The sequence below is a fragment of the Ornithodoros turicata genome, chromosome 2, assembly GCF_037126465.1.
Source record: "Ornithodoros turicata isolate Travis chromosome 2, ASM3712646v1, whole genome shotgun sequence".
Taxonomy (NCBI): Eukaryota; Metazoa; Arthropoda; class Arachnida; order Ixodida; family Argasidae; genus Ornithodoros; species Ornithodoros turicata.
The window spans coordinates 72,224,848-72,248,854 of NC_088202.1; the positions used below are offsets into that span (position 1 = coordinate 72,224,848).

Sequence of the window (24,007 nt, forward strand, 5' to 3'; positions counted from 1 at the left end):
GTTATCTTAGCAGGTCAGGGTGGCCTACAGCCACTGTATAGTTACACGTAGTGGCAGCGATATTTGTGGCAAATTCCACTGAGAAGATAAATTTTGCCCCACAACTGTTGTGGGCCTATTTCCTACCGCGGGCGGAGTCCTATACAAGTTCGCCTCTTCAATGGAATGAATACCTGCCGCTCGCAGAAGCTCTGATAACATTGACATTCTACCGACACACACTGGCATTATTTGTGCAAGGCTCCGAAGACTCGCAGACGCGTTTTAACTTTTGCACGCGCGTGCTTCTCGGGTGCTTGCTGTAACGCAAAGCCAGGCTTGTGCCCGTTGCTCCAAAAATATATGTGATTACCGTTACAAATTACTGGACCCGAGATGTAATTGAGTAACGAGTACAAAAGTAACGCGTTATTAGGGTCGTTATTTTCAATTCATCCAAAAACTAGGGCCCCTGTGTGCCTCAACAAAAGAAACAAAGTTTTAACTCCCAAGTGATTGCAACAGCTAAAGTAACATGAACGAATCACGCCTGAGAAATAAATGTTTATCCTTTATGTGTCTCAACAAATGAGCCAAACATTGTTGCTATTTACACACTAACACTGTCTGCTTCGACAGTGTTGTTCGAAAGGTTGTTCAGTTTCATAAGCGGTTGCATTTCAAAATATTTGTCCGCCATTTTGCCGCGATTCGTTGTTGAGATATCAGCGGGTGCGCTTGATGGAAGTGCTGTGTTATACCTGAAGAGCACTTTCCGTGCACGGCGAGAACTTACAGGGAAGCGTTTCCGGCACCGATAGGTACCGTCACGCAACAGCTTTTCCACTGTCTTCGACTGCATGCATGGCAAAGCTGAAGTAGTCCTGCATGTCTTCCATTTACAGCGGCAGTTGTTATATGCAGACCTACTGCTAGTTCCGCGACCACCGTGCTCCGCACAAAACGGCGAAAGCTGCGGCGAAAGATGAAAGTCGCTGAAAAGGTTAGCCAGCTGTAGGACTCGAACCCACATCTTCTGGATTACCGCTTGAGGCCTTGTATGTGATTGTCCCTTCTATGTTGTTCCAGCCTCAGAACATCAGTTCTCTCATGTTCTGCGACGCAAAGAAACCGGATTGGGTGAGGGCGCGTGGTGAGGAGACCATCACGCCCCCCACGGGGCTCGTACGCTGGAATTGGCGTTACAAGATTCCTAACTGTCCTCGTAAAACCTATGGCGCTGCGCATCGTCCTTCAGTGCACGCTGGGACCGCTATACAACTCGAAGTGCCCGTCTGGTGTGGCTTGTGAAGATGACATCGGAGCAATTTGTGCAGTGCAGATGCCCAATGGACTCGGATAGTGTTACTTCTCGCCTCGCGCCACGACGGAACGGATGCGCGACTATGCAGGGTGTTTGCTCTAACGTGTCCAGAAATTATATTTAAAGCGAGCGATAAAAGAAAAGCAAGTGGTACTTTTCTGCTACTTGAGCAAGAAACAGGTACTACTTCACCGTAGCACCTGTTTCTTAGTCAAATAGCTGAAAAGTAGCGCTCGTTTCTCTTTTATCGCTCGCTTTAAATAAAATTTCTGGACACGTTAGAGTAAACACCCTGTATAGTCTGCGCACTCACACCTTACAGCGCTAACAAGCTCCTCCTCGTCGGGGACTTCAACGTGGCGTTTCAGCGGGCAAGAACATGGCGTTCCTAGAAAAGAAGTTCCATCAACTAGACCTCACTCTACGGACCGACGTCAGCCAACCCACCACCAGACACGGATCGTGCGTAGACTTGGTCAATGAAAACACCCACTTCGTTCAAGACATCACTCATCTCGCCGACCATTTCAACGACCACAAAGCAATGGTCATCACACTGAAATAAGCACTTCGTGTACAAACTTTCATGCGTTCTCACTCAACCACACACAGTTGACGCTGGAAATCGCATTACAGGAGTTGTCACCGTCCTTGATTTTTTTTTTTTATCGTTCGTTATTCACCCGCTGACTCGAAGTCCCGTTACAAAGCAGAGCCGCACGTATGCAGAAGAATCGCAACTAACAGAGACAAGTATAGTCTAGCCGACTGTGCGACTATTATATTTACATTCCCTGTCAAGACGTTGACGCTTCCAGTCCTCAACATAGAAAACCTGAGGGACGTACGCCTAGTGCGCCAACGCGGAATTTCCGCATGACTCACTATAATTCCGAAGCATGGCCTACTGCAACCTGACACAGCACACTGGAGTAGAAAGAGCTGGGAGAGATTAGGGAGAGACACCCTGAAATTATGAGTCACTCTCTGCTTCAAAAGTAATTGATTACTCAAAATTGTAATCAGATTACTCGAAAAATTACTTGTTCAAAAGATGTGATTACTCGAAAAATTAATCCAAAGAGTAACTGCTTGCAAGTAACGCAATTACTTGTAATGCGTTACGTACAAGACCGCGGGAAGCTGACATTAACATTAGATTCGTATTACGACATGTCACAAAATTTGTTCTAGCCTGCTTCATTTCATGCTGTACAGGCTGAGAAGATGGCACGGTGTAGTACATTACTCTCAGCACTTAAGTGAACACAACATCCGACCAATCGTGGTTTAAGAGACCGGCTTAAATTTGAAGAGTGCGGCGTGAGTGCATCTGCAGCCTCCGAGTCGCTGGATAACGAAACTTCCGCGAGACCAAAGTACAACATGTGAGCTAGCCCGGTTCATGTTTTGAGCGCCGCTATGAAAAGATACTCCTGGTGGAGTCTTGATAAACAGGTGCGTTTCCGTGTAGCCTTCAATTATTTTTAATGCATTATTGGGCTACTCCTCGGATATTCCTGTGGTCTTCGCCGAAAACTCAGCTTGGACGATAGATGGCGCCACGGGAACCGTGAGGGCAGAAAAGTTTATGGCAGAGTATTCAACTTCACTCCTCCCTTGAAAACCCTCTTGTGGCTAGGAGTGCCTAGTAAAGCACCGGGCGTGTTCGCTAGATGAGGTTGTTACGAGGCAGGTGCGCGCATTGGAATGCTACGTTATCTTGAAAGCGAGACTGCCAAGGCGGGAAAGCGATGTCTTTCTTCGTCGTGGCGTGGGCCTGCCGAGGTGAACAAACGGTCGTTCTCGGGCTTCTCATGTTGGTGGCCTTTTTCTACGCGTTGCATTAAATCCAGTTAGGCCTGTCGAGTGTCGTCATCCCAACAGGTTCCATGTGAATGCTTCAGATCATTAAAATCAATGGCTCTCGAAATTCGTATTTCAGCACAGCTACTTAGAAGCAGTTACTATGCACATGCTCAACCCGTGCAAACAACGAAGAAGAAACAAATAAGTTATCCAATAATTCGTGTCAGTGGATCTTATTTCAAGTTCACAACGCCGCAGCCACAAACACAGACAAAAGGCACACACAAGACAGGACGAATCTTATTTCTTTGGATCTTTCTTTATCTTTCTTTGGATCGTATTTCTTCAAGCCGAACTCCACAGGGCGTTATCCTCATGATAACTCATTGCAGTTCTGCTCTTACATTTGAGTCATATCTGAAAACCATTACGCGCAATTCGAGATTATCCCAGCACTTTCTTAGCAGCAGTTCAACTATCGCTATCGCATTACTCCTCGTTACATCAGCAGGGAGACCCCTAATTTTTTAGCTGTGTCTCAATGTGACTCTTGCCGACGGCAAAACAACAATAGCTCTTCTGTCACAGCAATCTGCTCACAAATCAGCTGAGAGGGCGACAAAAGGACATCAAAAATAGAGAAAGAGACCCCATAGAAAAGAACGTGGGCGTTAAATGCACTACAGACAAAAAAATATTCAATTTATTTCATAAATAAATCAACCTCACTCGAAGCCTCAATACGCAAAACATAAATGCCATCGGTAAACATTACGCGCTGCCATAAATTTCCGAGTAAAGCGGCAAAACTTCATCGGTTCCGATTCCCAGGGGGTGGGTAACGTCATCGATTTAGCGTGTCTCTCAGGCTATCAACATCGCGAGCTTGCTTGCTTTTTAGTGTTCCAACAGCTGTGATGAGGATACGGTAATTTCCCTTCGGGGGAGCAATACCGCCAACCACATCACGTCATACTCCTCAAAACTAGAAATTATTTATACTTCCGCGTCAAATAGTGAAACTTTGAGGAGAATGTTGTGTGAAACACTTGGATTGAAATATGGCATAAATTCGGTAGGATTCTGAAGACACGAGATATAGTCCGTAATGACACTGTAATGGACCTTTCTCGAATACGAGTATGCGCATGCGCAGCCGCATGCAGGCGACCGCCATGTTTGTAGGGTGGAGATAATCGGCTTCAACGTTACGTGGACGTTGTTGACGAGACTTGAGGCCGCTTTCTTCTCGTAATCACTAAAATGCACCCTCTCTCTTTCTGCAGTATTCCTGCACTCTTCTATCGCTACTTTCCCACGCGACGTGCCAGTCCCTATGAGCGTCCCGCGCTGTAGCAGTCGATTCTCAACATCCAGTATAGGTGCTCGGATGATCTGACATCGCAACACGCAGGAAGAAGTTCTTCGCCGCTGCGCGCACTCTTGTAAACTAATTTTCTCGGCAAATATTCCAAAAGTGTGTCCATCACACAAAATTACTTTGTGTGATAGTTCCTTAAGGTAGTACGTCGGTATCACGCGGTACAAAAATACGTGCTCGCGGTGCATTCCATGATCCTTTAATGTTCTCCTACTTAGTCACGTACCCAGAAGTAAAACACAAGAGGCCTGTAAGGAGTAATACTGCAATGCACCAATGACGACTAAAGAAAGCCAGTGTCACAGGAATCGCTGCGTATTGTTATTCGCGCATTCCTTTTTCTTCCCTGAGTTGCGGTTTTTCTTTGCGCTCTCAATATTGCTAAACACTGCTGGAGTTCTCATGTGACTACACCTCACTCTTCCTGTCACCGAGATAAACCCGCATCGCTTGTAAATTACTGATTTCGCATTCGCGTTCACGTGTGCATCTGTCACTGTTACGTGAAAGACGTCTTTAAAATACAACTTCCCTGCTCATTCCAACTTCTGCTCAGCATTCATATTTTGTCTGATGTTCTCAGAAACAACGGTCTGCAAAGTATGACTGCTGCACTCCACTCAGAATGAATCTCAGCTGATAAGGCGGCAACCGCATGGAGCACTTTTGCCAACTGAATGCCAGCAGAACTTGAAAGGAACGGCGACCTACTAAGCGAACAATAGATGACGGACCGGTAAGCCGGTTTCTGCCAAGGATAGATATCTAGTCTGAGGAGAGGAAGTGACACCACACGACGGAACCGTGTGCGCCAATGAAAACACGCTTCACAGGAAATGCCACAAGCACGTGACAAAGTCACCTGTGACCATGCCTGTGACCATGCCTGTGACCGCTTTCTTTTTCTTTTTTTCTTTCGTGCTTTGCCCTCTTCGTCCTGTCTCCTAGAAGGGCACGCAGATGGCCCGTCGTGCGGACTTCGACGTGGATATATTAATATCGGAGGTTTCTAGGAGACCACTTTTTTGGAACGTCAGACTTGTTCAGTAGAAGGACATCAACTTAAAATATATCCTTTGGCAGGAGGTGGCAAGGTGTCTGCAAGGCGAAGGTGAATAAATGAAACATCAAAATATTATTTGTGGCACATGGCAAATCGGAAATGTGTGAGGAGAAAACGGTAACAAAAATGCAGTCTGATATTTCTTTAGTGAGCATTGCTAGAAACACTCATAAGCCAACATTCTCTTCGTACGTATCTCAAAACTTCTTGTAAACACCTGACTTCTAGATGTTATTAGCACCGTACTTTTTAAAGAACCGCTAAAATATCATTTATGTTACTAAACAATGCGTACAGCAAATTACTACAATAAGCATTGCCACATCGCGTGCAAAAAGCGGTGGTAAACGCGAGGCCGACGCTTCACCATGACAACCTCAACGTGGACATTCTGCTCCATGCGGTTCATAGCTTCGATAGCGTTCCGTTCAGGCTGAGTTGGCGCTCCGTTGGTTCGATTCAGTTGGCAAAAGTTGCTCCATGCGGTTGCCGCCTAAGAGGCTATGCTGGTATGGACTGTTGTAACCCGCTGCTCCTCAAAGTTGTCCGTGTTTTTGCCCTGTCCACCACATGCGAGCTGCCATCAAATAGTGTGAACCGCACTTGTCCGTTCTACCAATGTGAAATTATGTTGTGATAGCAACCATGTTGAGGTAGGATGCTTGCGGTGAAATACTTCATCTCATCGTCATGAATTTAGTTGTCGTTATGTTGCGATATCCTCAGATGTACCCAAACATGTTACGTATTGCTTTCCGCGATGTGCGTCGTAGGTCAGCGAGACACTATACTGAGACGAATCCCATCACACGTGCTGTTGTTCTAGTCATCATCAGGATTGTATATGTGCACGTCTTGTGAGTCGTTGTGTCATACAGGTACGCCTGAAACCTACGGGGGGTGACGTAGCGGTTTCGAGCGGTCTGCCTGCCTAGATTGGCGGCACGTTGCTCGGGGAAGTGATGAAAGGGGAAATGGGGTAGGGGTAGGGAAAGACTCAGACGTCTGGTTCGATAGTTTTCTGCACTACAGCCGTCCGTGAGGGTCCACTGCCTTTAGGAAGTTCAGCAGGGCTTTGTGTACTGGTTTGTGGCGGGAAGTCTCGGATGTTTGATATGAAGTGCGAAGTAGTTATACTGGGCACTACCTCATAATTTTGCTAAGAAAGTCACAAGTCAAGTCGGTCTCTCGATGCTGAACAGCTCCTTTCATCAGCGCAGCGGCGGCGAATGGATAATCGTCATCATGTGCGTTCGTATGTGTGCATGCGTAGTTGCGTGAGAGAGAGAGATCAACTCTGTACGCTAAACAGATCCTTCGGTTCCTCGGGTATTAGAAAGGCCTGTCAAGAAACACCTGACCGAGGTGATCCAAACAACGTACGACTTGTGTGGCTTCCTTTGGGGATCCCAAAAAAGCCCGCGACAAAAAAAAAAAAAAATAAATAAAAGAAAAAGAACCACATGACAGCTGGCGTTGGAAATGCAGCACGCAGGGCCCCTTGTCACGTGGTATTTTCTAGAGTTCGCGTCCTTTTTTGTTTTTATTATATATATATATATATATATATATATATATATTTTTACGTGAACACGAACCCTTGAAAGCTTTAACATGTTCGCAGGTCCAAGGAAACTGTTCATTTCCTTGTTCCGTTTCTTCCGTCTTGCGTATGGGAGAACAAGTGAACAAAGAAAGCTGGTATAACAATGATGAGGGTAACATATCGTTGGATTTGAGAATTGAACGCAGCAACTCCTCAAAGTCAAGGAAATATTACCCTCTGAACAGGTGAGTTGGAAAGTGAGTCATAAAGGAAGAAAATCAGGGGATTCAGCTGCACTGAAGCATGTCTATCTAGTTGTGCAAACTACTTATATTCTGCATACGTTCTTTCCCCATTACCTAAAAACCGTAAAGAACCTAAAGTACGTAGTAGTGTTACAACCTTCACTAAAGAGCTAGGCCACATGAATTGGAGCACTAATACGACAATGCCTTTTCATTGCAGGTGAATGTCGACTGGGAATTGAGCGACACCCTCTGCGACTTCTACATCGCGATTGATGTCACTTGCAGCACTGCTTCCATTTTTAACCTGGTAGCCATCAGCATAGACAGGTAAGCATCCATAGAACATATGTCTATAGGACGGACGGTGGTTATTCTGCATCCGGCTCCTCCAGTTCTTGTAATCCAGGAAATCAAAATCAGAAACGAGGCGGGTGCTGCAAGGTACTGCTATGCAGACGTGAAATTCTGCACAGGATTAGACTAGTGTCGAATACCTACAACGCCTATGAAAAGAGTAATAATATTAATATGCGTAATAATAACATGACAGTTCGCCCTAACGTCTTAATATGAGGGGCATCATGTGTGATTTGATGATTACATGCGTGCGTCTACGAATATTAGCATTACATTATTGCCACCAATTATTGAATTTCAGTTATCGAAGTTTTGCAACCATAATTCCTCCAATTGCGCTGCTATGCGTTACTCGGGTTCTAACGCTGCGAATGTATTCGAAACGCCGACTGTGCTACGGTTGGCATTCCTCTCCGAGTTGTAGCATGACATTGCACATACTTTATATTTTAGGAATCTTAGCGTTATGTGTTCAACGTTATACTATTCAAGGAGGAGGCTCTCTGCTGTGAACCGCAGCTCCGCATTCCATATTTAAATTTTCTATCGCAGCGAATTTTTAAAGGCTACTCTGAAAGCAACATGTGTCGAAAGCGGTCAGGATCGTCTTGCCGAATGGAAATAAACTCATCCATTGGTGGCGCGCGCGAACCTAGCTTTGCAATTCAATAAGTTTGCCCCCCCCCCCCCCCCCCACACACACACTTGTGCTCTTTCCGCGTATAATAAGATCAACAACAAACGGGTACGCCAATATGAAGGAATTCGTTGCATAACTTGAAATTCTTTTGCATACGAGCGTGCCTTACAAAGTGACTGACGATACAGAGAGGGTCTTTGGATCGGATCTTGTGAACCTTCGGGGTTCTTCTGAACGAAATAATTGGATTGATGCCGGCTCGAGTCTAACTAGGAAACAAACATACTTTAGCATTACTTGAAATATTATTGGATATAGGGAGCGTTAGAGTAGATGCGGTTCGAGTATCTTCCTTTCGTTTTGTTTAGGTCGTGCATTTGTGACCTTTCGTATTCTCCAAATCATATTTTCCAGTGATGAAGCTTGCGCGTAGTTATTCAGGGAAATGGCAGCCTAAGTGGTTAGCACTCGGAGCTCATTTCTGGAAACTTTTCTCTGTAATACCCGGATTTCACGCACTCTTTCACGCAGCATATGACGTGGCCATTGCTTGAATTACGTCGAGGTTATCACGGTAGCCACGGAACAGTAAATAATTACTGGATTTTATCAGTGCGTGTACCTTTCTTTCCATAATAATGCACGATTCAAGCTAATGAGTCGGATGCGATGTGGTCGCGTTATAATATAATTTGGACTGCGCGAATAGTCATTTCGAAATCCAATTGTAGTCAATGGGGCTTGGTAGAGGACGCTGAACACGTCACTGAAGACTGCGATAAATGCAGTGACCATGGTTGTATCTTGCATTCGTCGCTGGCCCACCTGGATAACCACCCTTGCAGCACTGAAATGTTCCTTGGGTGCTGGTCTGTGGGTCATCATGTGCAGGCAATGAACGAGGTTGTGCAATTTTTGAAATCATGTGACCTTCTTGCAGTCCCTGAAGTCTCCGTGTGTCTCGGCCACTAAGCTGCACTGTGTAGTGTCCATTGAAGATGGTTGATCATTGAGTATGGTCTCATTAACTGGACACGATGGCAACTGTTTATTTTCGTTACGCCTCGTGGACATCCTGGGTTGCATTTGTGTTTCCTTTTCCGTTGCGCGTTGTTCTTCTACTTTCTCGTCCACTTATATCTCCTGAAGTAGCCCGGTCCCTCGGATGTAGGGACTAACGTCTCCATATTTTTCTTCCATATACCTCGCCTCACCTGTCCCGACCTTAGGCTTACATTCCACTATTTTGTTTTTCAATCAATGAATTAAAACTGAAAGATATAGTTTCACATCTTCAACGAATATAGTCAGGTAACTGAAACAAATAGTTACATAACCGAATATAATATGAACCGAATAGTAACATAGCAGCAGCAAATACGAGGCGAATAGTTGTGCAGTGGAAGCGAATACGAAGCGAACAGTCACATAACAGAAGCAAACACGAAGCGAATAGTTGCGCAGCCGAAGGTAATACGAAACTGATATTTATGCAGGCGAAACGAATAGTCACAAAACAAAACAAATACAAAGTCAATAGTTGTGCAGTTAGTTAGTTAGTTAGTAAATTAGTAAAATAAAGTAAACCTTGGATCTTTCAGCAACCCACCATGGGTGCTACCTGCTCCATTGCAAGAGCTGTGTAGCTATCACACACTCTGAAGTGCAGCCGAAGCGAATTGTCACGTAACAGTAGCAAATGGGTCATCGCATGCCAAAAGTCCCAGACATTGCGCTCGACCGCTCTTGCGCGCGGCGATTTCGAAAATCTGCGAGTGGAGTTCCGAGAGCGCGTCCGGACAGGGAAGCGGTACGGCGGTACACGTTTCTCTTGCTTAAGGACAGAATGCCGGCACCAAAGAATGTATTGAAATCGAAAAGAAGAATGTTGCGCTACTAACTTCTTCACAGCCTGTTGTAAATGCCTCACGCTTTCTTTTAATAGTTTCCTAATCAAGAAGAACAGAACGCAAGTCCCATGTGTCGACCCATCGCACGAGTTTCCTGATCAACTCTTTCACCACGATTTTGTCTTAATATTAATCTTGGTAATACAGAACGAGGAACCGGCATTCCTTTGTCGTGTTGACATGTATGCATTTTCAGACCTCATGCAAAGTAAACAATATTATCGTACTAATGTGGCGTAGATAAGTATCCACTATGGATGTTCTCTGTGAGAGAAAGTTTCTGCCTCGTGCCGCACACGTATGACGCACCGCCGACGACTATGCACGTATACCTTTGACATACAGTCACAGAGTTCTGCAAACATGAGGGTCAGAGCTGACGTCATGTGAGCAGGTTTTGTCATCATCACACTAAACAAAGGACTGTTCTCTTGAGCTCTTGCAAATGCCCATGTGAACGTTGACTTGTGCATTATATTTTTTAATGATTCCTTGTGTCTCAAAGTTCCGACAAAAAGTATCTAATTCTATCTAATTCCTATCTAATTCTATGAGGCACTACACATCCAACGGAGCTGTTGTTCCCTTGCAACACTCACATGTAAATACTACGGGACTATCTGAGGCGAAACTCAAACATGATATTGCTTGCACTCTACTAACCCACAACTCTACTAACCCACATTTCAAAACACATGCTATGTCACTCTTCGTAGCAACTAATCCCTGCTTTGCCTTCTTAAATTCTAAAATGCCTCCTTTGTTCTCTGGACTCCTGACGTATGTAAACAAACTCCGACGACGGAAACTTTTTGCCCACTTCTCTGAGTTGAACCGCACACTATGAGATGACCAGCAGACGAAATTAATTTCGTTTTCAAGAAACATGTCAATTTGGGGGTATTAAAAACTGAAACAGATGAACATAATTTGACCGACACCGCATTCCCCACGCTCGCTTTGATCGAGAGAACTTTTTTTCGTCCGCCATCTTGGAAGTTCGGGGCGCCACCTGTAGTTCATTGGAATCGCGAATAGTTATGTACGAAGAGAATAGTCACATAACAGAAGCAAATGGCTACGTAACCGGAGCGAACACTCACAAAACTGAAGCAAATACGAAGCGAATAGCTGTGCAGCCGAAGCGACGCATAACAGAAGCAAATAGGAAGCGAATTCGCGACTCCAATAAAGTACAGGTGGCGCCTCGAACTTCCAAGATGGCTGACGAAAACAGGTCTCCCGAGCGAAGCAAGCGTAGGGACTGCCGTGTCGGTCGCATTATGTTCATATTGGGGACTCAGATTCAGTTTTTAATACGCGCAAATTGACATGCTTCATGAAAGCGGAATTTTGTCTGCGGGTCATCTCATACTATGCAGTTCAACTCAGAGACGTAGACAGAAAGCTTCCCGCGTCAGGGATTGTTTACATACGTCGAGAGTCGAGTGAACAAACGGGCCATTGATAATGAAAGAAAGGCAACGCATGGATTAGCTGCTTGAGAAGAGTCACAAAGCATATGTTATGGAATGTGGACCAGTAGTCCGCAAGCAATGCAATTTTTAGGTTGCTGATTGATTGATTTGTAAAAGAAACAAAAAAGATGCTTTTGGGTTGCTCCTCCGATTGTCCCATAGTATTTACATGTCAGTTTTGCAAGGGAACAAAGGCTCCGTTAGAAGTCTAGTGTCTCCAGAAGTTAGATAGTTATTTTCGGAACTTTAATACACAAGTAATCATAAATAATTGTAATGCACAAGTTAACGTTCACACGAGTATTTGCAATAGCTGAAAAGCACAGTTCTTTGTTTGGGTGGTGATGAGTGATGACAAGACATTAATATGCTCGTATGACGTTAGCAGAGTGATGTTTGCAGAACTCTATGCCTGTTTGTCAAAGGTCTATGAATAATACATATCTTGAAAGCCCTTGGCACGCATGCGTATATATTATACCTTGCCTTGCCGTGACAGGGTGTGCAATTTTTTAACATATGGTATGCTGCGCCGCAAATTCACATCTGAGCGCTTCAAACGAGATGCTCCGGAAAAATGAAATTCTCTTTTTCTGCATTGCTCTTGGTATTGTTCATGTACAACTCAGTGTGATATTTTAAATGCGATAGCATTTCTTTAACGCACTTTTGGGCCTCGAAAGTCTGATGTCAGTGGAGAGGGGCACTTTCACTGTCGCGAAGCATTATCTCCCCATCGTTTGTTTCTTTCTTGCGCGCCTCGGCTGATAAGAAACGTTTCGGTGGGCGGGGATTTAGCAGATTGGAAGGTCTTCATGATAGCGGTTCCTAAAAGACGATAAGCCCTTATTTCTTTGAAGTAGCTGGCATCATCTTATGGATCTTTGTTTTGGCAGCTTCCTTTATTGTATCGTTTTCGTGGAGCGTATGCTACCTGAAACACCCAGTGACTACGTGACTTCGTTATGTCGTCAAGTTGGTGAGATGGTTGGAGTTACAGTGTAAACGACGTGATCACGGCAATTGTCGATGTGCACGACGGCGTCGTTAACGGGTCGATGAGGACTCTCAAATTCATCCAGAACGATGGAGTAGGTCGCATCGTCCGTCTATGGCAAGGTTTGTTGGTGAGGTAATGCCGCGCACCGCTAAAATCAAGGCCGCCTCGCTACGTGCTACCAACCCTTGTCTCAGTTCGGACAGGTTCCCGTCAATCTGAAAACGGTCACTACCATGCTGTCCAAAAAAAAGAACAAGAAAAAAAAAGAGCACGGGTGCCGCCTGCCCAACACAAATGCCGGAAACAAAGAATGTATCGAAATGGAAAAGAGTTGCGGTGCAACACGGCTCTTTTCGATTTCGATACATTCTTTGTTTCCGTCATTGTGTCCGAGAGAAACGTTTACCGCTTCCTCTGCTCGGACGCGCTCTCAGACGTGGGCCCCATTTGCATAAAAGTTGAGTACGAGTCAGAGACTCATTCTCAATAGCTTTGGCAGCGCTTTTCGCACGAGCAGCGAGCGCGCGCTGTTGAGAACCCTCCAGTTGGTAGCGTCGCCGGTCCCCAACACCCAGGCAGGAGCGTAGACAGAGGCCAAGAGCACGACGAAAGTGAACGTATATTTTACATACTGTACAGCAAGAGTGAAAGTGACAAAAGTGGGCCACACGTGGCCCCTTAAGTAGCCGCTGGTCGGGGAAACCTTGCTGATCCGGAGTCGGTTTTCGGAAGACTCCCTTGGTCAGGGTTGAAAATCCTCCAAGAATGGGCAACGTGAGCGTGTGCTAAGATGGCTGCCCGAGCCTAACTTTTCACAGGAAACAAACACAATTTTGTGAACACGTAGGACGATATAAGCTCAAAAGAAAATACTTGACTTCTCCAACCCCTTTCCAAAGTGTTGACTTTCCAAACGCAAAATGTTGTTTTGCACGTGAAGTTTTTCTTCCATTGAAAACAGGCGCTACGGTAAGGATTTACAGCAAGTCACGTTCGGCTTAAACAACCAGCGTTGACATGAGCCGTTCCCTTTTTGTACCGAACTTCAAAGTTGTGTTGTTGCAGCGCCGAACTCCACTGTAGTAGACTACGGTTTTTCCCTGACATCTGATTCAACCACGTCGGTGGACAGTGGTCTGTCACGAAAGCAAAATCTGCTCCATCCAGGTAGCAGGACAACTTTTGAGTGGCCCAGACTAGGCAGGCGCACTCCTTTTCGGAGGCGCTATAGGCTTCTTCCCTCACCGAGAGCTTTCTGCTAGCGTACAAAATTGGGGGCTCGTGGTCATCGGCGTCCTTTTTGCAAAGGATCGCCCCCATCCCGCGGTTACTAGCGTCGCATTGGACTACGAATGGTTTGTTAAAGTCCGGAGCCCTGAGAACCTGTGGCTTAGTCAGCGCATCCTTCAACATTTGAAACGCTCCTTCTTTCGCATCATCCCACACTACCTTGGTAGGTGCTGTCTTTCTGAGCGCATCTGACAGAGGGCTAGCTATCTCCGCGTAGTGACGGATATAACTTCGGTAATATCCCGTTAATCCTAGAAAGGCACGGACTTCAGCCTTGCTCTGAGGACGGGGAAACTCCGCTATCGCCGCGACTTTCACTTCTGCCGGCTGGCGCTTGCCCTGTCCTACCCAGTGTCCCCAATACAAAACTTCGGCTTGGGTTAGGTGACACTTATTCGCCTTGAGTGTCAGTCCGGCTCTCTTTAACCGACCAAAGGCATATCTGAGATGATACAAGTGTTCCTGCCAGTAATCCAAAAATATGGCGATGTCGTCCAAGTAGGGCACTGCATATTTTTCCGCTCCACGCAGGACATTGTCCATTAACCGAGAGAAACAAAACGGCGCATTCTTCAACCGAACACTGGGCATCTTTGGTACGAATGTGCCGAACGGAGTCGTGAATGCGGCATAACGTCTGGCTTTCTCGCTCATCGGTACCTGCCAGTGCCCCCTGATAACATCGAGAGTAGAAATTAATTTCGCTCGACTTACTTTCTCGACGCGTTCTTCGATGTTCGGTATCTGATAGACCTGACTTTTCGTTACCGTGTTGAGTTTCCTGTAGTCGATACAGGCTCTCGGCTCTTTGCCAGGTACCTCCACGATGATCATCGGCGACGCAAAGTCGCCGTCTCCCTCTACAACTACACCAAGCTCGAGCATCCTCTCAACTTCATTTCTCATAATGCCTTCCTGTCGCGGGGAAATGCGGTACGGACGCGATCGCACGGGACATTCGGTCGTAAGGCCTATGTCGTGGTCAGTCTTGCCGGGGATATCCGAGAATAGTCCATCGAAGTCGCGAATAAGCTGCCTGAAGTCCTCTGTTTCAACTTCCGACAGCTCTATCTGCCCTACCACCGTCCGAACGATCTCGTCTACAGAGGGTTGGTTATCTCTAATGTCACCCCATTCGTGAACGTCCGAGGGTTGTTCTTCCGGGGAATTTAAGGCCACGCTTACCACATGTGTCGCGCTTATATAGGGGCGGGGGATATGTTTATTGAAAAAAAAGGGAGGAAAGGTTAGTCAGGCGTAGGCCGACTTGCTATTCCTTCAATAAAAAAGAAAAGAGAGAAAGAAAAGAAACACACACACACACACACACACACACACACAAAAGGGCCTTAGAGGCTGATCGAGAGGCCGCTGGCACGGAGAAAGCTCAAGAGGGTAGTCGTAACCGCCACCTGATTGTGCAGGACCGTACCGAGCAGGATGGCCAAAGTTACGTTAGGGCATAGCTGGGCGTCCTCACTCATGAGGACCCTTGTGGACGCCTCGCCTTCACCTCACGACGATGAGATGAGGGTGAGTGAGGCCAGACCACGCTGAATGTTCCTCACGAGGACAGTCATGAGGCATTGTCCCTCATGAGGCCCACCGTGAGGGCCCTCATGAGGCCAGTCGTCGTGAGGCCATCAATACGTGAGGGTAGAACGTATTCCGTGAGGAGCCTCAGGGATGAGGCCGTGAGGCCTTCCGTGAGGAACCTCACGGATGAGGCCATGCGGCCTTTCTTGAGGGACCTCAGCGATGAGGTGATGGGTTCGGGCTGCTCTTTGCTGATGCCAAACACTGACGTTAAACCTCACTGTGACAGTAACAACTGTTACCAAATTTATCCAAGCACAGCACGAAACCCTATAACTTTAATGCCGCGCAGTATCTTTAGTACCAACTACCGACACAGCAGTTCAACTCCGACGTCTCATGTGAACATGACGCTCATGTGCCTCCTAGTGACTTGAAGAGACGTCAGGCCATGAGGGTATTCAGAGCGAGCGCTCGTGAGAATGAGGGGTTGTGAGGCCATGAGGGTCCTCAAGAGGTGAAGGTACGTGAGGCCATGAGGGCCCTCATGAGGTGAGGACACGTGAGGATGAGGACCCTCATGAGGTGAAGGCATATGCCTTCACCTCATTAGGCTATTTACAACCTGCATGGCCTCACGTTTCTTCACCTCATGAGGGTCCTCATCCTCACGTGTCCTCACCTCATGAGGGCCATCATGTCCTCACGGCGCCTCACGTACTTTCGCCTAACGAGGACCCTCATGACCTTACGACCCCTCATCCTCATGAGCCCTCGCTCTGAATACCCACATGGCCTGACGTGTCTTCAAGTCACTAGGAGGCACATGTGCCTCAAAAGAACTTTCCGTCATGTTCACATGAGACGTCGGAGTTGAACTACTGTGTCCGTATTTGGTACTAATGATACTGCGCGGCATTAAACTGTTTATGGGGTTTCGTGCTGTGCTTGGATAAATTTGGTAACAGTTGTTACTGTCACAATGACGCTTAACGTTAGTGTTTGGCATCAGCAAAGAGGAGCCCGAACCCATCACCTCATCCCTGAGGCCCCTCACGAGAGGTCTCAATACCCCATCCATGAGGTCCCTCACGAAAGGCCTCTCGGCATCATCCGTGAGGCTCCTCACGGAATACGTTCTACCCTCACGTATTGATGGCCTCACGACGACTGGCCTCATGAGGGCCCTCACGGTGGGCCTCATGAGGGACAATGCCTCATAACTGTCCTCGTGAGGAACATTCAGCGTGGTCTGGCCTCACTCACCCTCACCTCATTGTCGTGAGGTGAAGGCGAGGCGTGTTCATGGGTCTTCACCTCAGGGCATCGGGATCCCGATGCCCTGAGGTGAGGCCAAAATTTAAAATGGAATGTGAGGGTGAGGGCGACTGAGGTTTAGTTACCGGTGAGGAAAATTTAGTGAGGGTAAGTGAGGCCAATAAAGTCTGTGCTTCGTGAGGTGAGGATGAGTGAGGCCGCAGGAAAATGCCCACCTATGCATTAGGGTAGCCAAGTTGTCGCAAGTGGCGTTGGAGGATGAGTCTTTGTGAGAGGTACCTGCTGCAGGATAGGAGGCAGTGCTCAATGTCGGCTTCCACACAACAAGTTGCGTAATTGGGGGAGTTCGTCTGGCGCATTTTATACAGGAGTGAGGGTGTCCGTGCAACATTCATTTGAAGACGATGGTATATAGGGCTTCATTAGATTCGTGTGGTAAGTCAGCACTTCTTTCTTTCTCCCCCTGAACTGGATCATGTACGTTGTGTCTGACAACTTGCGCAGTACAGTAAAGGGGCCGTCCCAGTGCACCTGGAGTTTGTTAGCCCTCGTAGGGCGTAACACAAGCACTTTGTCCCCCCTCTTGGTACAGCCTGCGTCGTAATACGACTTCGCTCTTTGTTGCGCTTCTCTCATGTTAGCCTCGGTAACCTCACCCGAATCTTGTAGCCTTTGCAGGAGATCGAGGACGCACTCTAACACTCTAGTGTCAGTCTGGTTACTCTCCCATCTCCCCCTCTAACTAACCGCATAGGCGAACGCAACGAACGTCCGTAGACCAGTGCTGCTGGACTAAACCCAGTTGCCTCGTGCGGGACCGATCGGAGCGCGAACATAGCACCTGGCAGCCCTAACTCCCAGTCCGTCTTGTACTCGTGGGGTAATGCTCTCAAAACAGGCTTCAATGCCGAGTGCCATTTTCCGACAGTATTTGATTGGGGGTGGTGCAACGAGCTGTGCGTGACGGGAATTCCACACTTTTCTAGGAATGTTGTAGTTAACAAGCTAGTGAAGACAGAACCGTTGTCGCACTGGATTTCTTTAGGAAAACCTATCCGCGCGAAAACGGAGAGTAGACCGTCTGCGGTTTTCAGGAGATGTCTGTTCTTTTAGGGGTATCGCCTCGGGAAATTTCGTAGCTGGGCAAATCATGGTCAACACGTATTTGCTCCCGTTCTTGGACGCAAGCAGCGTCACGTCTATCACTAAGCGCTGAGACGGTTCCGTAATGATCGGTACCAGCGTTACAGGCGCTTCGCTACGCTCATTGGGCTTGCCCACTGGGCTTGCTCATTGGGCTTTCCCACCCTCTGGCATGTGTCGCAAGCTCGGACATAATTCTCTGCGTCTTTAAAGCATCTTGGCCAGTACCACGCTTGAAGTAGGCTCTGCTTTGTTTTGCGTAACCCTAAATGTCCTGCCCAGGAGTTACTAGGAATGTTACGCTGTGAACTGAGTTACCAACAACCTGTGATCAATTGTGAACTGGACCTACTGTGAACAACAAACCTGTGAGCAACTAACGTGACCAACAAAGCTATTATTGTGAAAGCTATTAACTGAAAGCTATTGTGGTGAACTGTATGTTGTGAACCGAAGGTGACCACCAGATGGCACAGCCACCGAACTTTGCATTGAACTTATCATCGCTGTGTGTCGTGTGTCTTGTTGGTGCGTACCGTTCTTTCGTGTTTCCCTTTATTTTTCCTGTATTTTTTTCTATTTCTCGCTGTGGCAACTTGCCGCCCGTCCCGGCACCGCCCTCTCTCTCTTACTTTTTTCTTTCTTTCGATAAACGATACTCCCCCCCCCCAGGAGTTACTGTGACGCAGGTGCAAAACGCACGTCACGGCGCGCAAGCTCTTGGGTACTACCAGTTGTTCTACCACCCTTCCCTTCCTGTCTTCATAGTGGCGATACAAGACATTGTCTCTCTTAGTGATTTTTACATTCTTGTTAGCTATCCCTTGCTTTGGAATGTCGCGTAGTTTGGTGAGGGACTTGGAGTTCGACATGAGTGTCTCTACCTACCCTGATCAAATTAGACAGCGCTCCGCTCGCCGGTGGAAGAAACTCTCCCGTATTCGCGCCCGATTTGTCTGAGCTATCAATACTCGCCTCGCTACTCGCATGCTCGACGCCGCGTGTGGCAGCGGCTTCGCTCTGTTGCGCGGTTACTTCGGCATCGTTCAAGGCCCTCAGTTCTTGCGTCTTAGCTCTGGTCAATGCGCAAACTGTTTTAGACTCTAACTTCATTCCGGCTTTACGCATCATATGAGCTGTCGGATTTGACAACAAGTACATGTACTTCTCGGGGAGACGATTGCTCACCGCGCCTTCCGTACGGATCTCTCCAAACTTTCCCTTTAGGGTCACCTCCGCTACCGGCAAACATACCGTCTGTTCCGCCATTACCTGACGAATCCATGCGCATTTACTCAGGTAATTCTCGCGCGGAACGAACGACGGGTGCACTAAATCTAGACTCGCCCAGCTATCTCGTAGGACAGTGCACGGGATTCTGTTGACTTCGAGCTGATGCAAATATGGTTTCATTAGCTCATCTTCGCTTTCGCTACTCCAACTTTCATAGGCCATCGCGACACGAGAGTTCCTGCGACCTATCGCAATATGACCTTCGCCTTTGCATTTGTGGCGTACGTAGGACGGGCTGTTTTTTTCTCAAAAACGTTTACTTTCTCCTTGTCGTGCGCCCTTCTTTTCTTTTCTGATCCCCTCTAGCCTGGCCATTCTTCGGGTCCTCCTCGTTCGCCTTTTGCTCGCGTGTTTCCCCATTTACAGGACCTGACCTATTTTTCTTCGTGGACTCCTTTATGTCCATTCCTCTTACAGAGACGTACTCATCTGCTAAGTCAGCGGGTGCTTCTATTGTAACAATCCCAGACTTGTCGCGTATCCAATTTGGAATATTTTCCGGAATTTCCTGAAATAATTTCTCCGGCGCAAGAACTTCAAGGACTTTATCGGCATTCGCGAAAGCTTCGGCACTTTTCATCCATTCACGTAGGTTTGCCTTAGTGTCAAACCCACGTTCGGCAAAGCTACTAGTGTTTCTGCCTTCACCGTCGCGGAACCTTAACCTGAAAGCTTCAGCGGGTAAGCGAAACCCTTTGAGCAGACCCTGCTTCACCTTTTCGTAGCTTTTCGCATCTTCGGCCGAAAGATGTGCTATAGTATCGGCTGCATCGCAGGGAATTACTGTCATTAGCCTGGCGGGCCAACTTTCTACAGCGTAGCTCTCCCTCTCGTGTTGCGCGCTCAAAATTTCCAGAAACAGCCCAATGTCCTGGCCAATCTTAAAAGGTTGCAAAAGCCTGGACATGTCTACGTTCTCTGACCTTGCGACTGGCTGGCTGGTATGCGAAGCGCTCACCGTTTCCCTCCGAAGTTCTAGTTCTAACCTTAACTTTTCCACCTCTAGAACCTGAGATCCCTTTTTCTGCTTTTCTTGCTCTTTCTCTTTCTCTTCCTGTCGTTTCCTTTCTAACTCGTTGAGAGCTTCAATCTCATCGTCCTCGTCTAGTTCGGCATGTACAATCGCCTCTATGATTTGCGCTTTCCTGGCCGCACTGCCTACCGAAATTTCGAATTCCTTACGCACCTGAATCAGGTCTATCGTTCGGAATCGTGTCAGATCCATGATGCAATCCTCCACGTGACTATACCGTCCTACGGTACCTCTGACGGACTGCTCCAAAACACTAGTGCAATCCGAAAGGCTTCCCCCCAGATAGATTTGAATGCCCAGAAATGTAGTCCTGGCCAAGTAACAGTAAAGCCAAATCCGCTCACCATCTGCATCTTGAAATCGTGGATGCCATTCCGTCGCTGGTCACCAGTTGTTGCGAACCCTCTAGTTGGTAGCGTCGCCGGCCCATAACTCCCAGGCAGGAAGGTAGACAGAGGCGAAGAGCAGAACGAAAGTGAACGTGTATTTTCGTTATAGGAGAATTTATTAAAGACACAAGGAACTTATCAAGCAACAAGTAACTAAGAAACTCGACAGTTACACTGTACACGGATAGCACAGTCTCTACAGATTCACTATATAAACATACAGACACACACTCAGGAGAGATGCGCGCATAAAACACAGCTATACATTATCTACAACTAGCACACGAAATTTACATATAATTACACTCACCGAAATATCTACATATGGAAATGAAAGATGACGTCCCGCCGCCAGCAGAAACGACATGGGTATTTCTTACACATCGCTGCAGGGGACATCCACCGCACACTAACTGCAGAGAGTCGCCGAAACGAAACGAAAGCATCGCAAAACATATGAAAAGTGGAGTGTCCTCCCGCAACGTGAAGGATATACAGTGTAACGCCACCTCGTTGTACCTTGAGGAAGGCATGCCAAGCGAGAGATATTCATGGTGCTAAGAACGCTGCAGGCTTGGTGTCGCAAACACGGATGCAGTTATTCTTATGAATCAGTGCTCACTTCGATGTTATCTTCTCTTGTGGCCTTTTCGGGTGTGTGTCTCTTGCGGCGTGAGGGGTCGCAAATATTAAAATACGTACTGCTTGAAGGGACCTTTCGAGACGAAAATCGAATGTGGAATGTCATATTCGATTCGGGATTCGATTCGAATACGCAATTGCACCCCTGCATGCAATAAGGAAACAAGTCGTGAGCCCCAAAGGAAAAAAAACAAAAACAAAAAACTGGTGAACATTCGGTCAGCTGATTGCAGCTCCTATCCCTCGAATAACGCCAATGAAAAATGTGTAGAATACATGCACATATCTGCTCCACTCTACTATCTCCACGAGGGAAACGGAAGTCTGCGGAAGGAAAACTGAGTCCAGGCTTTTACGATAGTGGTGAACAAACTGCGTCGGTAATCCGCTTTCTTGGAGTGCGCACCGTGGGTTCTGGGGGTCCAGCACCCCAACAATGCCCCTTGCGGACGCAGTTTGTTCACCTCTGTCGTAAAAACTGGACGGATTTTTCCTGTCCACCGCGCTGTTGACGCACAATACCCATCAACCCTTAACACGTACATCATCCCTAACCCTTTAAATACCATGCCAGTGGTGAGGATGGTGCCCCGAGCGAGAACAGCCTCGATTGCAACTATCGGCGGCTCTCGCCTTGAGGTACTTTCCTTAACATCTTTCTTCCTTCTTTTCTGTTTCTTGGAAGAGAAGAAATAGAGCAAATGAAATTATAATTCTTCAGAAAATTATCTGAGGAGCCTGCTATGCTTGCAATACTAGAGTGGTATTGCAGAAAAGAAAAATGAAAGTATTGTTGAAAGATGAACTACGACATCGAAGCTAATGCATAATGTAAAATCCCCAGACTAGAGAACACGAAGGGACAGACACAACACGAAGTCTAGTTAGTCTAGAGACTAGTGTCTGTCCCTTCGTCTCCCCTAGTCCCGGGGTTTTACATTATGCATCAACTTCTACAGCTTGCTTTCTTCTTAGCCATCTTTTCATTATCGAAGCTAATTTCGCATTATTTCTTGCGCTAAGGACTGTACAGTCAGCGTTGCGTTTATATTGAACGTATTTGTGTATTCTTATGTACGAATGTCTCAGGCACAAAAGGAGCACCTACTCATTAGCAGTTGTTTCTTTCTCTCTTAGGAAAGAAAGATCATTATTGTCCTATTTCTTTGCGTATGCGAGCTGTATTTCCCGAACCGTATTATTCTTTCGTAAGGGCAGCGCTTTCTGGGCCACTCAAGTGCACAAAGCTTACACAATCCATTTGCACCTCAGTTAACCGACGAACCATCAATATTTATGATGAAGTTAGTACGTAACAAGCAAAAATAACATTCTGAAACTCAGTAATTTTGTTCTATTGCTATAAAAAAAAAATAATAATAATTGGGGGTTTACGTCGCGAGACAACTGAGATCATAAGCGACGCCAAAGCAGTCGGTCTGTGGATTGCTTTTGCCCACCTGAGGGTTCTTTAATGTGCGATGAAAGCTCGCCACACGGCACCCCGTATTTAACGTCCCTCGCGGAAGATGGCGTGTCTAAGCAACTTGTACCCTGCCACCAAGATCCGAAAGAAAAAATAATAATAATAAAATTACGAAGACGGTTACGAGTCTTGTAACGCAAATTCCAGGCTAGTCTCGGTGTGTGGTTGAGTGAGGACGCATTTAAGTTTGTACACAAAGAGTTTATTTCAGTTAGATGACTATTCCCTTGTGCTCATTGAAATGGTTGTCGAGATGATCGAGTGGTGTCTTGAACACAGTGGGTGTTTCCAAAGACTAAATCTATGCAGGATCCATGCCTTGTTATGGGTTGGCGGACATCGGTGCCTGTAGTGTAAGGTCTAGTTGTTCGGACATGGCGTCTATGAACGCGGTCGCGCCGTTCTTACCCGAAGCCTGTAGCGCGAATTCCACCGTCAGCGCGCATACCGGCGCAGTGGCGTGATAGCCTCCTCTCCACGCGCCGCACCCAATCTGGTTATTACGGAGTTGTAGCGAGTCGTTTGTGCCCGAACCATACGACTGATCTTCCCGCCGACTCGAAAAGCTGATGGGAAGCCAACGACAGAGGCTTTTAGCAAATCGGAAGAATCGTTATTCGTAAATGTATTGCAGATCGGTTTGAGCAGCAACTCCATCGTCGTGGATCATTCACATGTTTTCTTGTCGTAAATATGACATATCGCAGTGTACTTTCAGACGTTTCCTTTGCGGAAGGTTATAGTTGAGGCAAACTGCGTCGGTCACTGTGTTGTCAACGTGCTGTCAAGCGGACGCCGGCAGAGTTGGGACACGCGATCTCACGTCGATGCGTCAAGAGGACGTAGAAGGCAGTTTCGCTTTGGAAAGGGTTAATCCCCCGTGTGCGAGCCTCTCTTGATAGTTAGACCAAACAGGTAACGACACAGGGATGAGCACTTTGCATAGCTTTAGTGCGCCCTTGCATATATACAAAAACTTTCTCACACGGAGCACATGTGCTGGCGCCACAACTGGTCGATGATGCGTGTGAAATGATCTACTGAACACGCCGTTACATTCAACAACTTACCGCGGGATATGTACCGTCGGCAAAAGTGAACATCTGGTAGTCCCACTGCAACTCCGGTACTACACAACTGCGATATGTAACTGCGCTACCGCAAATAGTCGCATCTTACTTC

General features: G+C 46.9%; 1 protein-coding gene across 3 annotated transcripts in view; it reads left to right on the top strand.

The window, feature by feature from the left end:
- LOC135385555 (dopamine D2-like receptor) overlaps positions 1 to 24,007 on the top strand; it is an 844,468-nt gene that overhangs the window by 804,374 nt on the left and 16,087 nt on the right. For all 3 annotated transcript variants that reach the window (XM_064614934.1, XM_064614935.1, XM_064614936.1), the window contains one exon: positions 7,568 to 7,677. In XM_064614934.1, the coding sequence (XP_064471004.1) occupies positions 7,568 to 7,677 (110 nt within the window). The remainder of the gene's footprint in view (positions 1 to 7,567; positions 7,678 to 24,007) is intronic.